Source organism: Cervus elaphus, chromosome 11 (assembly GCF_910594005.1).
Source record: "Cervus elaphus chromosome 11, mCerEla1.1, whole genome shotgun sequence".
Classification (NCBI taxonomy): domain Eukaryota; kingdom Metazoa; phylum Chordata; class Mammalia; order Artiodactyla; family Cervidae; genus Cervus; species Cervus elaphus.
The window spans coordinates 8,501,536-8,521,646 of NC_057825.1; the positions used below are offsets into that span (position 1 = coordinate 8,501,536).

The 20,111-nt window shown below is 52.5% G+C and overlaps 1 protein-coding gene across 2 annotated transcripts in view; it reads right to left on the bottom strand.

The window, feature by feature from the left end:
• Positions 1-3,840: 3,840 nt before the first annotated feature.
• The window catches only part of STXBP1 (syntaxin binding protein 1), a 67,778-nt gene continuing 51,507 nt past the window's right edge, over positions 3,841-20,111 (bottom strand). Inside the window, exons 15-19 of one of the 2 annotated variants that reach the window (XM_043916809.1) lie at positions 19,432-19,541; positions 17,973-18,074; positions 16,418-16,503; positions 13,612-13,766; positions 3,841-5,800 (exon numbers count right to left, since the gene is read on the bottom strand). In XM_043916809.1, the coding sequence (XP_043772744.1) occupies positions 5,718-5,800; positions 13,612-13,766; positions 16,418-16,503; positions 17,973-18,074; positions 19,432-19,541 (536 nt within the window). In that variant the 3' untranslated portion in view covers positions 3,841-5,717. Of the gene's footprint in view, positions 5,801-11,972; positions 12,100-13,611; positions 13,767-16,417; positions 16,504-17,972; positions 18,075-19,431; positions 19,542-20,111 lie in introns of those variants that run through there. The other variant, XM_043916808.1, reaches the window with a different exon arrangement.

The window sequence follows — 20,111 nt, forward strand, 5'->3', positions numbered from 1 at the left end:
GGAAGCCCCATATATAAGACATAACTAACAAGTACCTACAGCATGGCACAAGGAACTCTACTCAGTACTCTGAAATAATTTACATGAGAAAAGAATCTAAAAAAGAGTGGACAGAGGTGTAGGTATAACTGGTTCACTCTGCTGTACACTGCAAACTACTAACAGTGACACCGTTAATCAATTATACTCCAGTAAAAAAAATAGTGTCTAGAAATTGTTCTAAGGCATACAGTAAATGCAGAAACATCTAAGAAAAATCTACAAAATTTCTGCAAGTATGAGTCTAGTATTTGAGCAACGATGCACTGCCTTATCAGCTGTGATATATATTATCACATATTATGTATATACATACACACACACATGCATATTTGCATTTTGCCTGAGGCCAAGGTGCAAACACAGATGCCACCAGATGACACCGTGTTTGATATCATCACAGATGAGGGGTTGTGCCAGATACAGGAGTCCGGCTCCTCCTTGCCTGAAACACCTACTGAGACCGATTCTCTTGACGCAAATGTGGCTGAACAGTGAGCAGCCATCACCTCCATTTCCTGAGTTATCATTAAGTGCCTGGTATTGTGCCTTTTTTCTTTTTTAAAAAAATATTTGAGTTCACGGGGTCTTAGGTGCAGCACACAGGATCTTTCACTGTGGCATGTGAACTCTTAGTTGTGTATGAGATCTAGTTCCCTGACCAGGGATTGAAGCCAGGCCCCCTGTATGGGAGCTTGAGTCTTAGCCACTGGACCACCAGGGAAGTCCCTGGCCTTATGCTTTCTCATCAGAGGATTAGGAAAGCTCGGAAGCAGGATCAAAGCCCGTCTTTGATTAAGGGAAGGTGTCTGAGAACAGTGCTCAGGGCGGGTAGCCCTTGAATAACACCAAGGAGAGTGCTTGGAGAGTGGTCAGTGTTGAGCCTTGTCAGAGAGTTTCTGGGCATATCTGTCAGCAGTCCTCCTGATTTCAGCAACTCTGTGAAGCTTTTCTTGCCTTGGGCAACTATATTAATCCACTTAGGCCACCATAACAGAATGCCATACACTAGATGACTTCAACCACAGAAATCTGATTTGTCAAGTTCTGGAAGTTGAAGGCCAAGGTGTCAGCAGGTTTAGTCTTGCGAGGCCTCCCCTTGGCTTGCAGACAGCTGCTCTCTTCCTGTTTCTCCTGGGCATGCGCACTTTTACCTCTCTGGGTCCTAATCTTCTCTTCTTATAAGGATACCAGTCAGATTGGATTAGGGCCCACCTTATTGACCTCATTTTAACTAACTTGTTTAATGGTCTTGGGCTTCCCTGGTGGCTCAGTTGGTGAAGAATCTGCCTGCAGTGCGGGAGACCTGGGTTTGACCCCTGGGTTGGGAAGATCCCTTGGAGGAGGAAACAGCAACCCACTCCAGTATTCTTGCCCGGAGAATCCCATGAGGTCACAAAGAGTCAGACACAACTGAGCAACTTTTCACTTTCACTTCACTAGATTTCTGGCACAGGTCTCCTAAAACCCTTGGAATTTCCTGAGAGGCATATCTTCTGCTCTTCACAACAAGCCCCTTCCCACATACCTGGGTTTATGCTGATGAGGTTAAGAGGGGAGGGGCAAGAGCTTCAGGGTGGGGACTGCTCATCAGAAACACCAGGCAGAGGATTAGAGGGTTAGAACTTTCTGCAACTCCCACCCCCACCCCTTAACCTGTGGAGAGGGCAGAGGGGCTGTAGACCAAGTGTCAATTACTAGTGGCCGATGATTTAATCAACTGTGCCTATGTAACGATGCCTGCATAAAACCTTCTAAACAACAGAGTTTGGGGGGGGACTTCTGGGTTAGTGGACAAAGGGAGGTGCTGGGAGGTTGGTGTGCCTGGAAAGGGCATGGGAAGTTCTGGGTTACCCCCGCCCCACCTCCAAATCCATACCTTGCCCTGTGCGTCCCTTCCGTTTGGCTGTTCTCCGGTGGTATCCTCTGTAATAAACCAGTCACAGCAAAGAAAGTGCTTTCCTTCATTCTGTAAGTTGTTCTAATGAACTACCAAACCCGAGGAGGGGGTTGTGAGACCCCTCGAATTGTAATCAGCTGGGCAGGGTAGCGTGGGCACCCCTTTGATGCCTGAAGTGGGGGCAGTTTTGTGGGACTGTGCCCTTGATCCGTGGGAATCTGCACTCACTGAATAATTAGTGTCAGAACTGACCTAACTGTCAGACACCTAGTTGGAGCCAAAGACTTGGAGAAATGGTGTGAAAAGTGATATGTATTTGGTGTCAGGAAAAATAAAAAGGCTCACTCCCCTCACCAGTTCTGTGTAATGCAAGTTTTACCTGGGTGTACTCCTCTGGGCAGGCATGGCCAGGAAGATGGGGGCTCCGGTTTCTCCCTGGGAGGGGCAGACAGCCACCCTATTTCCCCTTCCCTCTCCCCCATGTTGCAGGATGTCCATTGCCCATAGGCGGAGCAGAGGGCGTCCCCATACCAGCCCACAGAGGGTACAAGTCCCACTCCAGGTGTGGCAGGTTAAGAACACCTGTACCCTGATGGCTCTCACCTCAGCTAGCTCCTAGGATGGAGGTTCCACACCGGCAGGGGCGAGCTGAGAAGAGCAGGGACTGCTACCCCGGGGCCCACTTGTAGAGCGGTGTCACTCCACCAGCAGAGTAGGTCTGCCCAGTCTGGGCGCGGTAGCGCATGGCTTCCGCACTGGGGAAAGGCAGTCTGTAAGGACAGGGTGCTCCACAGCTCTGCCCGAGGCAGCTGACTTCATTTGGATCAGAGCTTTGAAAACTCCTTGTCTAAAAGCGTTGTTAAAACCAATGGAGATCTTGGTGCAGAGGGGTTAAGAGAAGGCTGGCAGCCCTGTGATGCAGTCGGGTTTGTTTGCTTTTTAAAAAAATGTTTATTTTTATTTACCTGGCCATGCCAGGTCCTAGTGCAGCACACGGGATCTTTGGTCTTAATTTCAGGATGTGAGTTCTTCAGTTGTGGCATGCAAACTCTTTAGTTGAGTCATGTGGGGTCTAGTTCCCTGACTAGGGATTGAACCTTGGGTCCCCTGCATTGGGAGCTTAGAGTTTTAGCCACTGGACCACCAGGGGAGCCCCTCGTTTTTACAGGGTTCTTAGCAGCATTACCTCTGGTGCCACTTTTTCCTCCAAGGAATGTAATTCTGCTGTATGTAGTTTGGGTAGAAACTACCCCCACCTTTAGAGATGGACTTAATTGGTTTAATTCTGTAATGTATTCTTTTGTGATTGGTATTGGGGGGCATTTGCCTGGCTTATGGATGAGGTCACCCTGCTTCATTTGAAATTGATTGACATATTTCCAGTGTCACCATGAGCCTAACGTAAGGGTCCCCCTCTTCATGCTGGGCCAAACTCATCACAGTCTCCCCAAGTCACCAAAAGGCTTCATGACCAGCAGGACATGCTTCTAGATCTGACAGTTCATTGGAAGGCTAGGTGGTGTGGCAGCAGGAAGAGAGGAGGAGAACACTAAGACTGATGCAGTGACCTCATCACATGCCCTGAACGCACTGTCACCACAGGCTTACGGAGGGCGCCACCTGCCGAGACACAGCCCTGCCGTCTGACAACCTACCTGCAGAGACCCAGGACGACGGAGGAACTGCCTGCTCTCAGGCAGCGTCGTGCACGCGCCGTGGATCGTCTGCAGACTCCAGGCAGCTCTAGATCCTGATGTAAGTCGCAGTAACCTGGATCCAGAAGGCTCCAAGCCACGGCCGGGGGCAGCGGGGCTCCTCCCCACTGGACTATATCGATGAAGCCTTTCTCCTCCTGCTCCCCAAAGAGAAACCAGGCGGCGAGTCACCCTGGACACCATGCATGGGCGCTGATTTACTTCTTTATTAGACTCGAGTGCTTTAGTACAGAACGGTACAGAGATGATACACGTTTGTGCTTCAATACTTTCAAACACTGAGATTCTGATAATTTCAAGGTAAACAAGTTTCAAGACAGACTAGCTTTTTTTAAAATATCCTTTTGATAAATTATTTTTTATATAAATAACAGAGAAAGGAAAACCAACGTGTTGGACAAACAAGGTCCTGAAGCATGAGCATCGTTTGGTCAAGGGCAGGGGACAAAACAAGCAGTTTTAACAGGAAGAAACCAAGGCATGGCCTTACAGTCTGTCCTAAGGAAATAAGATCTCGTAAGGAAGCGGGGCAGGGAGACAGACCTGCAAACTAATCTGAGTGCAAAGGGGGAAGATTTCAAAGCCTTGAGAAGAGAACGCCACGATGCATCTAACGGGGCGGGCGGAGGATATATTCTGAAAGGGAAGAGGGGGTGGCGAAGAACTAGCACACACACACGTTTGCAACGACGATGCCACAAGACAGTAATATACACACACGGTCTGGGGAGGGGTTCAAGGGCATGGGGGGGTGGGTGCGGGACATTTTTTGTGACTTCCACTGTCGTTATAGTTCACAGCAGCAGCAGAACAGAGTGTGCTCCCTTCCGGAGAATGAGCCGCTGAGTCCTGAGGACGAGGAAACATCCTTCCTGCATTGGCCTCTTTGATTTCTGCATCAACAGCTAAGATTTATACAGCTACGTCTTTATACAGAGAGTAAAATGATTGTTTTCTTCTTACAAGCATGACGACATATGACCCCACACTACACAAAATAAAGTATTAGGGAGTATCTTAAACAGAGAATGATCTGGGGTGGGATTGGGGTCTGTGTAAACCCAGCAGGCTACTCTTCGTGTAGTTTGAAGCCTCAGGGGCGCAGACAGGAAAGGGACCTCTGAACCAGGAGCCTGCTGGACCCTCCCAGTCCTAGTCCGTTGCTGAGCCGTGAGCTCGATCCAGGCTGACCTCGCTGAGAAAGAGGAGCTCTGGCGGTGGTGTGGGGGGTGATGCCTGGGGAAGGATGGGGTCTGAAGGACCAGGTCTAACTGGAGACGCAGGTCCCCAGTGGAAGCCTGCTCCTCTCTCATCCAGGCACGGTGATAGGCCGCAGACAGGACCAGAGCGCTGTGGCCGTGGCCAGGGAGGGCGCTGAGACAGGGCACCCAGCCCGACTTCCCGTGGCCAACCCCCAGCCCCCACCCCCAGCCCCGGGGGATGGGGGGAGTGAGCCCCTTGGGGAGAGAGAGCAGAGGTCGGTTCCAGCGCAAACCTCTCGAGAGTCACCTGAGCTTCACTTCCAAGCTCATGTGAGTGAGAGCTGGCACGGAGGGGGAGGAGCTGGAGTGAGAAGAGACACCCTCAGTCTGACACACTCCAAGAACGGACAGCTCAGACTCCCAACACGAACAGGAGCGACCCCAAACGGGTTCTTCAAAAACGTCTACCTTCCCATACGCAAGCAAATGTACACACGTCACGCTGGGCTATGTACAAGGTCATAAAATCATGACTAATGGGGAGGAGGTGTCCATCCACCCTAAACAGTTCCAGGAACCCGGGGGCAGCACGGCCCTCACCCCAAACGTCTCCTCCAGGATACACATAGAAGGGACTCTTTAAAAAAAAAAAAAATAAAAAAACAATGCATTCTTTTGTTTCAAACAAGAAAAAGAGGGCATCACCAAACACGAGAACGCAGCGGCGACAGTGTCGGCCGGGCGTGCAGAGCCAGGGGAGGCGATGGAGGGAGGAGGGGGTCAGCGAAGGGACCGAGGCGGTCGGGGCTGCGAGCACTTCGGGGAGAGGGTTCATTTTTGTTTGGAGGGGTGGCTTATTTTTTAACTGCTTATTTCTTCATCTGTTTTATTCAGTTTCTTCAGCGTGTCCAGAAGTTTCTGTGGGGTGAGAATGTGTGTGGATCCTGGGGAGGCAGAAAAGACCTGTGAGCTAGCCGCCTCTGGTTTCAAACACTTTTCCCCTCCCCTGCCCGTGTCCATTCCCACAGCTGCAGCCGCCCCCTCCCCTCCCCTGGCCTCGGTCGAGTGGACACAGAGAGGGGGGTGGGGGCTGGGGTTTGGGGCCACGTCACAACTGGCCCGGGAGACACTTGGGGGCCGTGGGTGAACAGAACCTCCTCTGGCTCGGGCAGGGTCCCCCGGGCTGTACCGAGGAAGGAGCTCTCTCTCCATCCAGGCTCAGTGCCATCTGCCAGGGGAGAGGGCAGCCATCCTTCTAATTCTCTCCTGAATTCAAGGTGAAGCCAGGGAGAGAAGTGCCAAACCACATGGCGGGGGGGAGGGGGGTGAACGGGGCAGGGGTTCGCAGGGGGGCTGTGTGTGGAAAGAGAGGTCCAGGTCGGGAGGAAGTGGATGGACAGAGCACCCAGGGGAAGCCACTGTGCTCTGGGAGCCAGCTGGCTGGGGCTTCGTGGTGGGAGGGACCTCAGGTGTGAAAGGGGGAGGGCCGGGGTACCTGAGGCCTTACCTTGCAGAGACCCGCACATTGTAAGAGGTTAGAAATGCTTGCAAAAATTTAAGCTAATGGAATTAGATATAATTTTACTGCAAAAATAAAAAAATAAAAATAAATGAAGTCCTTTTTTGTAAAGAGAGATCTGATAAGTGCAGTAAAAAAAGATGCATGGATCGTGTGGTTTGGACATGGACTTACTCAAAAAAGAACAGAAGTGACTGGTGTGTGAGCATGAGGCCTGCACGCATGCAGCAGAAGGCTTCAAAGAAAGAGATCCCGGTGGGAGAGAACTGAACAAAAGAGACCCGTCCTTGAAAATGTGCCTCCCTGGAGATGCGGGCAAGGGCGCAGGCCTTCCTGGGAAGAGGGGACCAGAAACCACAGGAGGCCAGATTTCCACCCTGAGGGCGGGCAGAAGAAGGCTTTGGCGGGCTCCTTGGGAGTGATTCCAAATAGCAGGGTCCTTACGCCTTTGACCGCTACTTGCGCAGCTGATCCCTGATGGCTGGCACTGCAGATCTGGAGCCTTCCCAGTCAGCGCAGACCAGGGGGACACCGGAGAAGCCATCTCTGGTGTGAGAGGCTTCTCTGCAGCTCAAGTCCCAACCACTGCTCTGAGTGAGGAACCAGTCCCTCCCTGGCTGCTTCCCCGAGGGGCCGAGCGGGATGTCCCGAGCGAGCGTGCAGCCTGTGCCAGCCCCGCGCCCAAAGCTGACTCTTTCTGCAGACTCAAGGCTCCTTTGGCAAAGGCGACACCAGTTTCAGCAGGGGTTCCCCTCTGCCCTGAAGACACTCATTTCTGTGACCTTATGAATCTTCCTGCTATTCCTAAAGGTCAAAGGCTGCTCCCCAGATGAGGAAACAGGAATAAATGTTACCAAATTCTGACCAGGACCACTGGCAGAATGAAAGCCTCCAAGTCTCAGCTGCATGCAGTTTAGGTGTCTACAGCTGAGAGATGGCTGCTGGGAACTCTGGGCTGAGATTAGCTTGGGGGCTTCTGAGGCTATGCACATGCCAGAAAAACCTTCCTTAATGTCCTCCCCCATAGCCATCCGCTGGATTCCAGGGAACAAGAGGGCAGGCTTGATGTAGAGGGGAATCGAAAGGCCTCTGATCAGATGTCTAGACCATCGTGCTTCCCAACCTTGCTTCCATGCAGATTCAGGACTGGGGGGAGGCCAAAAAGAGGTGAAGGAATTCATTCTTTAGAACTGGATATTATCTGATCGTCTGGTGCTCCCAATCTTTCATTGAAAGCAGAAAACATCCAGGACCAAGTGAAAGTGTTAGTCATTCTGTCATGTCCTACTCTTTGCGACCCCATGGACTGTAGCCCTCCAGGCTCCTCTGTCCATGGGATTCTCTAGGCAAGAATACTGGAGTGGGCTGCCATTCCCGTCTCCAAAGGGATTTTCTTGACTCAGGGATCAAACCCGGGTCTCCTGCATTAGCAGGCAGGGTCTTTACCATCTGAGCCAGAACCAAGAGTATAAGAAAACCAGTGAGGCCTCTAGGGCTCCTCGCGCAGGCATGCTCCTGGTCCCTTTAAGGTCCCTAACTACCCGGTCCATTTAAAGGATTCAGACCAGCTGGTGTTAATCTGAAATCACCTGAGACCCAATTCCTGCCACGCAATTAGCGATATCACTTTAATACCCTGGTCAAACTTCTCAGCACCACAAACACTGCAAACATTCTCACTTGAACCCAAAGGTGGCTGACCATGCAGGCCTCTAGAACCGCTCTGAGGTTCCCCCCTCATTCTATATAACTGCAAATCTGAAATGTGAACGGTGATCTTCAAAACAAAGTCATCCAAAGACTGTCAAAGCTTGTGGCCAGACACAGTGAGCTCTGCCAGGACAAAATGCTTCCTCCTCACTGACAGCATCTGAAAACCAGAAGAATTCTGACAGACCAGCTGATCCAGCTGGTTCTGGAATTGCCTGAATCAATCCTGCAGACTCAGACTATTGAGGGCGGTGTCAGAGAATAGTAGGTTTAAACTGCACATTTAAGAGCAGCCCAGGTGAGTGAGATGATCTGCCAGGTGTGGGAAGACAGTGGCCTTGCCCACTGGCATCCTACAGATGGGAAAAAGATGCTCATGGTGGTGGGGCATGTTGGTGGCACAGCCAGGCCTATAAGCCATGCCTCTGCTTTCGATTCTGGGGGCCCTGTGGCCTCCTGCCCCAGGAGGGGATGCGGAAGGGAATGCTGAAACAGCAGCTGGGAACTGAGTCAGCTCTGAATTCAGATTCAAATCTGAGTCCCACTGAAAAAATGGAACTTATCTGACGCTGATCTAAAATAAAGCAAAGTATTCAACATAAAAACAAAACAAAAAAACTTCTTCCTCCTCTAAGTGCTGTGTAATAGGTCTAAGTTGGCCTTGCAGCCCCTTTCATTAGCCTCTGACCGTCTTCTGGACATTCGCTAATAGTCAGTCCTTTTAACATAAACCGTCCACAGCACAGAGGTGCAGAGCTGATCAAAATACTTCATTTCTTAGTTGGGAGGAATGATGGATTGATTAGTGGAGACTGAGCCGAGACTTGGTGGCATCTGTACACTTAGTTATCCACGCCTGCCCCCTTCGGCCAGGGCCAGGGAGAGCAGGCCTCAGCTCCAGGACAGAAAGCGGTCAGGAGAGGGAGGGGCCAGGAGGAGGAGGGAGGGGCCAAGAGGAGGAGGGGCCAGGAGGAGAGGCCAGGGGGAGAGGGAGAGGCCAGAAGGAGAAGGGGCCAGGAGGAGAGGCCAGGAGTGGGAGGGGCCAGGAGGAGAGGGAGGAGCCAGGAGGAGGAGGGGCCAGGAGGAGAGGGAAGGGCCAGGAGGAGAGGGAAGGGCCAGAAGGAGGAGGGGCCAGGAGGAGAGGGGCCAGGAGCAGGAGGAGCCAGGAGGAGGAGGGGCCAGGAGGAGAGGGAAGGGCCAGAAGGAGGAGGGGCCAGGAGGAGAGGGGCCAGGAGCAGGAGGAGCCAGGAGGAGGAGGGGCCAGGAGGAGAGGGAAGGGCCAGGAGGAGAAGGGGCCAGAAGGAGGAGGGGCCAGGAGGAGAGGGAGGGGCCAGAGGAGGTGGGGCCAGAAGGAGAGGGAGGAGCCAGGAGGGTGGAGCACAACACTGGCATCCACACACAGTGCCCACGAGGACACTCGTTCACTGCCGATCGGGGAAAACCCATCTCTAAAAGCTAAGTTTCTGCTCACACTGATGTGTCGGAGACCACCCTGCCTCTCCAACACCCTGTACTCTTTTAGGCTTTAGTCACCTGGACAATTACCTCAGAAGTGGGCAGGTTGGACATTCATCTGCTTTTTAACTTCCCTGGGATGAGGACTCCGTGCCTTGCTTTTTCTTAACTGAACTCTAAAACACAACGCTGTCCAACAAAGCATCTCGGAAGGCAAGAACATACAGTCTGTAGTGCTCTCTCTGCTCTAATGGCGGCCAAGACACTCTCTGCTGATGGAACGTAAAACAGAGAAAGCAAAGGAGAGGTGTCTCCGATTGCAAGGAATCCCAGGACGAATCCTAGCGGGAGCCCTTGGGGTCTGGGTTTGCGATTCTTTCTGACTCTGCAAGGGGTCTGCCAGGGCTTCGGCCATGTTCTTTGCTGCTGCTGCTGCTAAGTTGCTTCAGTCGTGTCCGACTCTGTGCGACCCCATAGATGGAAGCCCACCAGGCTCCCCCATCCCTGGGATTCTCCAGGCAAGAACACTGGAGTGGGTTGCCATTTCCTTCTCCAATGCATGAAAGTGAAAAGTGAAAGTGAAGTCGCTCAGTCGTGTCCGACTCTTAGGGACCCTGTGGACTGCAGCCTACCAGGCTCCTCCATCCATGGGATTTTCCAGGCAAGAGTACTAGAGTGGGGTGCCACTGCCTTCTCCGCATGTGCGTTGAGGAGTCTCGAAATACAGCAAATGCTATCCACCTACCTGCCATCTGCATGAGAACCATTTCTCTCTGATTACCATCCTATCAAGGTGCTTCTTAAGGGTGACTTTTTTAAACACTTGCTTTTATTCATCACCCACTGGCCTCGCTTTCTAGGCAAAGGCAGCCTGGGCAGGATGGCAGTTAGCCAAGGGCCATGGCCAGCCTCACTGTCCTGGCTCACAGGCCCTTGCTGCTCCTCACCTCCCTACTTCCCCGGAGCAGCTATCTCTCGGCCAAGGCAGAGAAAGAGGAGATGAACAACCCTGCCTCCAGGGCCAACCTTTAGAGCAGGTCCTTCATATATGGAGTTCATTCTTTTTAAAATAAACAAGCACACTTCTGACATTACCCAGCCAGGGTTCTGATGTCCATTCCCCAGAGAATGGAGGGAGGGCTTGCCAGAGAATGGGGCAGGGCTGCCTGGTTTGCGCCTCCAACTGAATGATGGCATCACAGACGGTCAGCCCAAAGGGCTCTGCGATCCAGCCTCCCTGTGTTCTGTGTGCTGTAGACCAGTGGAAACAACCTCCCCCACTCACACAGGTGCTTGTGGCCAAGCTGGGGCTAGAGCCCTGGTCTGTCTGCTACTCACTCACAGGTAGCTCACAGGGCCACATCTCAGCCTGGGGGTGGGGTTGGGGAAGGGGACATTTCCAGAGTCCATGGTTAATGGAATAGAGTGCATACACACAAGATGTGGCCTCATCACAGAGTGTGTAGTGAAGCTAGAAACGACTCATGCTGCAGTGAGGTCTTTGGGGCCAGTCTGCTGTCTGAACAGGTCGGGGAGGTTCCCAGCATGATGGAAGAGTGGAAAAGAGAGAGCAAGGAACTCTTGCTCTCTCAAGGGCAAGAATAAAACCTGGATAACCTACCAAACCCACAACAGGTTCCCAGGTAACTGAGATAAAGGCATGACCTCGTGGGAGAGGAGACGCTCTTCAAAACAGCTCACAGTTTTGAGAACAGATTTCTACCCAAAGGCTCTCAATCTGACTAGGAGACTCCAGCTGGAGAGAGGGGTATGCTTCTCAACTCTTGGAAGGATCCACAGGAGAATTAAAAGTAATTACTGAAAGAGCAAATGACTAATAAGTGCTGCTTTCCTTAGACGAACAGGAGACACCAGATCTTTCCACTGGTGGCTGGAGTTCACCACGAACCAGGTGGCTTACGACCCCATCACCCCTTAGAAATTGTTCCTTGGGATAAGTGCCTGTCCTGGGCAAAATGTGTTGACACATTTAACTACCAAGGACTGGGGGTCTATTCTGATGCCCTGTGCCAAGCCTTCCTCATCATCAGGAATTCACTCCACGGCCAGCAGGCTTAGGTGCCCTGCCTGCAGCACCCCTCCGCGTCCAGCCCCCTCTGGAGGGCTGTGCATAGCGGCTGTGATCATTTAAAGCTCAGGGGGCTGCAGCTGTCTCAGCAGCAGGTGACCTGTGGCATGAGCGAGCTGGCAAGCCAGAGCCCAGCGGAGCTCGGGCAGGGTTGGTGAAGGGCAGCGTCAGGACACATTTTCAATCGGTGTGAAGAACTGCAAGCATTTTCTCGTTAAAAGAAAATCAAATAAATAATAAACTGAAAAGGGAAAAAAATAAAAAGAAAAGAAAGAGTGACGGAATAAATCAAAGAAAACCCTTCAGAGTGGAAGAGTTTCTTTTCTGTAATAAGCTGCTTTTACTTTGTTTCTTTGGCTCTCACTCCATTGTTGGAGCCTGATCCTCAAAAGATACCCTAGAGGACTCCCGGAAGTCGGGGTGTCTCAGGTCCATGAGAAATTTGGTGGGAGTGAGAATATGAGTAGAACCTGCGGGAGAACAGAGGCCGGCTGACTGCTTGAACACAGTACGTTACAGGAGCATGCCAACTTAGGCCTACGTTTATGCAGCCAATGAGGTGCGAGAGAGCGAGCCGCATGCGCACACGCGAGGTGCACACGCGGCGCACGCGCACACGGGCCGCGAGGACGGCGGGCGGGCATGCATGCACAGAGCGGGCGGGGCCGCATAGCGGGCGTCGGCGATCTGCACCAGGCCTCTCTACCCATCTGCACGGGCGACCGTGTTTCCCCGGGTCTCCACCTCCCGACAGGGACCCTCAGGTCAGGCCAGCGTGGAAGAGGGGGTTACAACGAAGCCTGGCTGGGATGGCGTCGGCCCAGGAGAGCTGTGTTTGAGCAGAGAGAATTAGCCAACACGCTCATGCAACACGTATGCAAGCCAAGAACACAGAGAGCACCACCACGGGGGGCCTATGTAACCAAAAAAGGAGAAAACCCAGGAGAAATAGTGGCCAGAGAGGGTTCTGGGAATAGGGAGGGGCGGGGGTGGAGATGTGCGATCTCCCCGCTGAATGGTGGGATCTGGAAGTTGTGAAGACAGTGCCAGGTCCATCTTGATATATCTAGGAAGGACCACGTGGACTGGTTCCCCCCAAAGTGGAGGCATAAAAGTGACACCTCTTACTGAGCAAAGGGGCAAGGGCAGGGCCCAGCCAGGAGAGGAGGTGCTGGTCACCTCTGGTCAGTCAAGGTCAAGAGGCACCCTGGGCAGAGGCAACTCCAGTTTGTTAAGGCACAAGAAAGAAGAAGGCATCTGGAGAAAGCAAAGATTTTTCTCAACGTTTCCTCTTCTGGGTGGAGAAACTGGGGAGGCTCCTATAGACATGAAAAGGAGGAAAATCTCCTGCTGCCTTAAGTCAGAGCTTAGGAGCTGCTTCCTTTCTTCTGGAAAACCAGCAGGGATATGATAGACCCTGAAGTGGTAGGAACTGGCTGGGGCAGCCCTCAGCAGAGCTCAGAAGCCAGGCTGATACGTTTTGAGCAGTATGTTTGCACGCCTGGTCTGTGTATCTCTAACTGACAGGTACAAGGGCCAGTGCTCATTGACCTGTTCACTGAGCATCTTCCAGATGTGAGGCTCCTCGAGGCCAGGAAACTGACGTGCCCCTCCACCCCAGGCCCAGTTTGGGCTGTAAGTGGGTGCCCTTAACCCAGTTTTGGTGGGTGAGGAAATCGCAGCGTGGAGAGGGTGGCACTTTTGAGGGGACCCGAGCGGCAGTGACAGAGCAGGAACGCTGAGTCTGTCGGGGCCTGGGACCAGGCACTTCCCACACATGGGGCTGCCGCTCGTCAGGAAGCACAGAGCAGAGCTGAGGAAGGGCCCCCTTCACCCCTCCTTGGCTGCCGTCCACGGATGTGTCTAGAGGCCAAGTGTTGGGGGGGAGCGGAGAACTGGAGATAGGATGAAACACCAAAGCGTGGAATGGAGTCACAGTGCACTGAAGCAGCCCTTCCCTCTAGAAAACACGCCCCACTCACCTATGAGCACTTCCCACTTGCCGTTGGCTTGGGTCACCTCGTAAGCACAGCGCATCTCGTTCAGGCTCACGCCCCCCAGAATGAAGATAATAAGGCGTGGACCACTGCGGTACTCCCCAGGGGCCTTGTTCTTATGCCAGTGCCCATAGCGGGCGCTGGGAGGGGAGGGAGGGAGGGGGAGGGGGAGAGAAGGATGTTAATCATGTGTATCTGCATATACAGCATTTATACTTCACTATTCCATGACGTAATTCCCCTAGTGGCTCAGATTCCAGTAAAGAATCGGCCTGCAATGCAGGAGACCCGGGTTTGATCCCTGGGTTGGGAAGATCCTCTGGAGAAGGGCATGGCAACCCACTCCAGTATTCTTGCATGGAGAATTCCATGGACAAAGGAGCCTGGCAGGCTACAGTCCACGGGGTCGCAAAGAGTTGGACGCGACTGAGCAACTAATGCTTTCATTCCATGACATAGGACTCATTCTATACACCAGTGACTAAAAACAGAGCAGATGCTTAGCAACTGCTGTCTGAACTGGACTGCAGTGCAAAATTATCAAGTGCTTTGGCTGCTGGGAGAAGAATCATCACGAGCACCTGTAGTGTGACCCTGTCATTCTCTTAGAAACACGCAGGCAACAGACAGGTTCAGGCTGGCTTTAAAGCCAGACGCTCAGCAGCTCCACCCACTGGATGATGGTCCTGGTGTCTCTCCCGAGTTGTAGAGCTCTGGGACACTCTTCTGGAAGGAGCAGTGGCCACAGAGTCCCGGGCCTGTCTGCAGGTGGCACATTGATTCACCAGGTAGATGTACACGCAGGCCTCACGGGGCCACCCCAGCACTGAGGAGCTAACCTGAGTGAGATCCCAAGAGCTTGTGGCTTAACCGAAGTGGTGGGTCGAGGAGAGTGCAGGGAGGAGGGTCTGCCTTGCACCGTGTGGAGGTGCTGTGGGGACAGGCACAGGGAAGGGCCATCTTGCACCACCCGGGTGTCACCGGGGAAGGCTTCCTGGAGGAGGTGGTGCCGAGCTGCCTCCTGAAAGACGGGCATCTCAGCGGCAGGACAGTTCCCCAGTGCCTCCTCCTCTGCCCTGGCTTTCAATGGGCCTTCACCTTGTCCTCGTAAACAGTGAGAAATGGGCTGCTTCCAGGTTAAGAAAAATGAGCAAAACAAAAATCAAAAGCATGGACTGCTTTCTGCTCACATCTCCTCTGGACAGTGGAACCTTCACCCTTCTTCCTGAGTTATAACAGCATTGAAGTCACTTTTCAAATCTTGAAGGCCCTGGGGGCCTGTCTGGACCAGCCCTGAGGATCACAGTCATTTTTTTTTTTTTTTGCCTGTGAGATCATTTGTCTGCTGTCATCAGCAGTCTGCCTGTGATACCATGTGGGATTTTGTATTCCACTCCAGTGTTGGAAATAAACATTTGTCCTCCACTGGCATCGGGGCAGGGGGATGTGCCATGCAGGCCTGAGAGTGATGACAGAGGTGGGTGGAGAGAGAAGAGGGGCGGGCAGGGAAAGTATGCGTAGAGGGACGGAGGTGCGTGTTCTAGAAAGTCTGACCCGGGAACCTGGGCCACACAGAAGAGGGCAGCAGAGAGTCGAGGTGACCTGTGTTCATAGTGTGAGAGTCCCAGGGACTGGCCCGTGGACACTTGGCCCACAGAGCAGGAAAGACCTCTGGATGAAGACAGCAAGGAGGTGAGTGAGAGGAGGAGTTTTCAAAAACACACATGAGGCATCATAGGCAGCCAAGAAAACACAGAGGGTTGGAGGACCGGGAGACGGAAGCATGGACTGCTTTCTGCTCACATCTCCAACCTGATAAATGTCTGAGCATCAGCAGGTGCACGGACAGGACGTGGGGGTGGGGGCTGTAATTTTTCCATTATTTTCTGTAACACCTTTATGGACAGGTAATTCATGTATCATACAATTCACTTGTTTAAATTGTAGAGTTCTCTGGTGTTCAGTATAGTCACAGAATTGTGAACCATCACCACAATCAATTTTAGACCATTTTTAGACCATTTCATCACCCCCCGCAAAGAAATCCTGTACCTAGTAGCAGTAATCCCTGTCTCCCAACCCTCACCCCTGTTCCCAGCAACCACTTATCTACTTCTCTCTTGAGACTTGCCCATTCTAGACATCTCATAGAAACAGAATGATAGAACATGTGGGCTTTAGTGATTGGCTTCTTTCATTTTGTATTTTCAAGGTTCATCCATGTTGTAGCATGGATCAGTATTTCATTCCTATCTTTGGCTGAATGATACCCCATTGTTTGAATGTACCATATGTTGTTTATCCATTCATCAGATGATGGACATCTGGGTCGTTCCCACTTTTGAGCTATTATGAATAATACTGCTAGGAAGGTTGGTGTACTGTCATTTTGAATGGGGTGGTTAGGGAAGATGGGAGAAAGTAACAATTGATTAAGGACCTGGCGGAGATAGCAGCCATGCGGATGTATCTGGGGACAGATCATTTCAGGCAGGGGGGAAAAGCAAACGCAGAGGTTCCTGAGGCAGAATTGAGCCTGGTGTGTTCCGGGGAGGGCGAGGAGGCTGATGTGGCTGAAGTGGAGGAGGAATAAGACGAGTGAGGAGTGAGTCGAGATGGAACAGGAAGCCACGAGGCGGAGGGCCTCCCGGACTACTGCAAGGGCTTTGCCTACACCCTGGCTGTGACGAGAAGCTGCGGGAGGTTCCCGCAGATCACGCGGCATCACGGCAGGACTCCCGGACACGGTCCTGCGCGCCCCTCCTGCCCTCACTCAGGGGTTCTCACTCACCTGACAGCGGTGGTGCTGAAGGAGGCAGAGGAGCGGGTGGAGATGTACGGGTAGTGCTTGGTATCAAGTTTGTCTTCAATAGTGTCCTGGAAAGAAGAGAGACGGCTTTGAAAAGGGCTGATGGAACCAAGGTAAGACGATTCCAAGGACAAGTCACTTAGCCAAAATCATGGCCAGCTTTGCAAGAACCGGAGCTCCTCTGCCTGCTGGGGGCTGACTCCTGCCCTGCTGGGGGAGCAGATGCCCTGGGACCAGCAGATACAAGGAGATGAGTTTATAGGTCTGCTCTTGAAGAGAAGTTATTTTTTTAAAACCCTGCATTAATTTTTCTAGCTTCTTTTTCAGTTTACGCTTTTTTCCCCTTTATATTCCATGTGAGGATATAAATGTCCCATCCTGTCCAGTAGGCTCCTGACCCTTGCATCTGTGCACAGGTTTCCAAGGGCCTATTATCTGGTGGGTGGATTCGGCTCCCCACCCTCTGCTGCTGAGAAGTCTACACTTCTATCAGCTACTGTGTGAAGCCCACACACGTCTCTTTGGGGGACTGGGCGGGGAGAGGAAAAAGGAGCAGAGAACAAAGGAGGGAATGAGACAGAGGGGTTGATCTACTCTGCCAGGCAAAGATGTTACTGGTTTCTAGATGTCTCATGTTCACCCATCCTTTTCGTTTGTGGGATTTAAAAATAGGAAGCTGACGCACTCTATATATTTAAAATATAGCTATTTAGCGTACAATTCAGTGGGAACACCTGGACTGTTATGAATTCACAGAGGGATCCTGGGCAAGTCTCTTCATTCTCTGGACCTCAGTCCTGTCCAAGGGCAGCAGCTGGACAGACCATCTCCAGGTCCCACCCCAGAGCTCCCGTGGGGCAGGATTCTACAGTTTCCTTGACCTTGAACTACAAGAGGGAGGGGAGAAAGGGACACCTGGGCTACCTTCCATTTACAGATACGAAACACCTGGTATGTACAAGGCACAGTGCCAGAGGACGTGGTAGGAGAGGGCGCAGGGCCAAGGTCTAAAACGATGCCCAACACAGCGAGCGGCAGACAAACACGCAAAGAGCAGCTGACACGGCTGCAGGAGGCCGGGAGGCCTCTGCGGTGCTGAGCGCTCAGTGTGCGGGGACAGGGAGGCCGGACGGGGACTTTGCAGAGAGGCGGGACTCAGGAGGTGGAGAGCGAGAACGTGCAGGCAGGGGATGAATCTGAACAGAAAGGTGCTTGTCAGGGTCTCTGGCTGACGTGACGGGAGCAGCAGGGGCGCCTAGGGTCACTTTCTGAATGCCCTCCCTGCTGCTGTGCCCTCAGCATGGAGCTCGCTACCCATATGACCTTCAGGCACTGTGATACCATCGAGGGGGCCCTACGTTGGGGCTGAATCACGTGGGTCTGGGGAATCCACATCTGGCTGTCTCCTGGGGCTGCTCTGCACAAACCCTCCAAGGTCCAGATGCAAAGCCCCGGGTGTCACTGCCACCTGAGGGCAGGTGAGGCTGAAGCCCCTGGGCCCTGCAGGCCTCGCACCCTCATCCCAGCCTGTGCTGACCTCCATGATGTCTTTGATGATCGGGGTCCATCGTGAGAGCTGGTAGGTCTGCTCGCTGATACGCTCCTTCCGCTCCGGCTTGCTCCTGCGACGCAGGGTGGACTGAAGGCAAACACATGAGAGGTGGCTCTGAGTCAGTACCTGGGCCCACAAGGCCCTGCTTGTCCCAGGGCTCCCTGTGGGGAATCAGCCTCGGAAAAAGAGTAACATGTGAAGAGGTTTTCCTGGAAAAGCCCAGACTATGCCTGTGGGCTCCAGCCCAAGAATCTGGAGCAAACTTGGTTTTTTAAAGCCTTAAAAAATGGCCAATGTGGGTCAAACATATAAGTGCCATTTTTCACAAAGGCAAGAAGTTAAAAAGTTTGTTTTCAATTACTGGAGAAGACTCTTGAGAGTCCCTTGGACAGCAAGGAGATCAAACCAAGCAATCTTAAAGAAAATCAACCCTGAAAACTCATTGGAAAGACTGATGCTGGAGCTGATGCTCTAATACTTCAGCCATCTGATACGAAGAGCTGACTCACTGAAAAAGACCCTGATGCTGGGACAGACTGAAGGCAGGAGGAAAAGAGGGTGACAGAGGATGAGATGGTTGGATGGCATCACTGACTCAATGGACATGAGTTTGGGCAAACTCAGGGAGATGGTGAAGGATAGAGAGACCTGGTGTGCTGCAGTCCATGGGGTCGCAAAGAGTCAGACATGACTTGGCCACTGAACAACAACAGAAGAAAATCCTGCTCTGGTGAGACCTGTCCTTTGATTTTGCTTCAGCAGCACAGGGTGCACTGAGAGGATCATCTCCATTCTTGTTTGGTCCCTTTCTGAACAAGGGTCTGAAAACACCAAATGACCCCCAGTCACAGGTCTCTGGTCTGCTGGCTCCGGAACAAAGCTTTTGACTCTAATAATAAGATTCCAGAAGGAGCCAACCTACAACTCGGTTTTATCAGCACTGACTCCCTGCAGGAAACAGGGTTCCTACAAGCGAGGTTCCTGGTGAGGGAGCCCCTCCCTCCTCAGCCTCTTCTAGAGCTCACTGCTGGTTGGGCCCCCACACCTGCCCCGACTGGGTCCCGAGTCATCGCCAGAGCAGCAGACTCAAAGGTCTCAAGACGGCCTGACAGCAACCTCACCGAAGATGCTGAGTCTGAGTGTCCCCACGGCTGAGCCAGACTGACTCAAGACACGCAGGATGGAGCTGGTGTGTCTTGGGCTGGTTCATGGGCACAGCTCAGCTTCGAGACCATGTGGTGCCTCTTTGATGTGCCCGCCTGGGTTCCTGGCACTAAATCTTGATTCTATGTATACCTCTACACCTGCCTTCCTCTGATTTTATGTTTTCTCTTTCTCGATGCTGAGTGTGTGTATCATAAGCTGTGATAAGGAAGTCAGGGGAGAAGAGATGAGAGCCGCTGTCTCCCCTGGGCCTCCCTTCCAACGCGAGGCTGGCGCTCACGTCCGTGACGATGGGCACCCCGAGGTGTGCCATGTTCGTGATGATCTCGCTGTCCTCCGGCGGGATCTGGGCATGCTGGATCAGCTTGTTCAGGTTTTCCTCGGTGATGCCTGTGAGAACAAAACCCCGATCACCACACCAGCCAATGTGCATCGCACACTCAGAAGCAGAGCCAAGTGCCTGGGGTTGGGGATGGTGCCCCCTCTCCTCCTCAGCATCAGTGGAACTAATCCGCTCATTGTATCGACTTTACTGTAAGACAAGGCAGGGCCAGGACTCTAGTTCCACTTTAGCCACTCTGTCCTGGGCTATGACCATCAGCAACTGCCCCTCCTGATCTGTCTTTCCATCCGTCTCCTGCTTCTCAGCCGTCCCCACCATTTCTGGCCTGCATCACAGTCAGCTTGGACAAGAGAGTCTCTGTGTCCATCTTTTTGCACAGTGAACACTTATGGGCAACTATATGTGGGTAAAGATCAGTTATTTACAGGCATAGATTGGGGCCTTCCCTGGTGGTCCAGTGGCTAAGACTCCAGGCTCCCAATGCAGGGGGCCTGGGTTTGATCCCTGGTTTGATCCCCTGCATCCCACAGCAAGACCCAATGCAGCCAAATAAAAAAATAAATAAATAAAGGCACAGATTACAAATGTGGGGTAAGTTAAAAGTCTCTTGCAGAAAT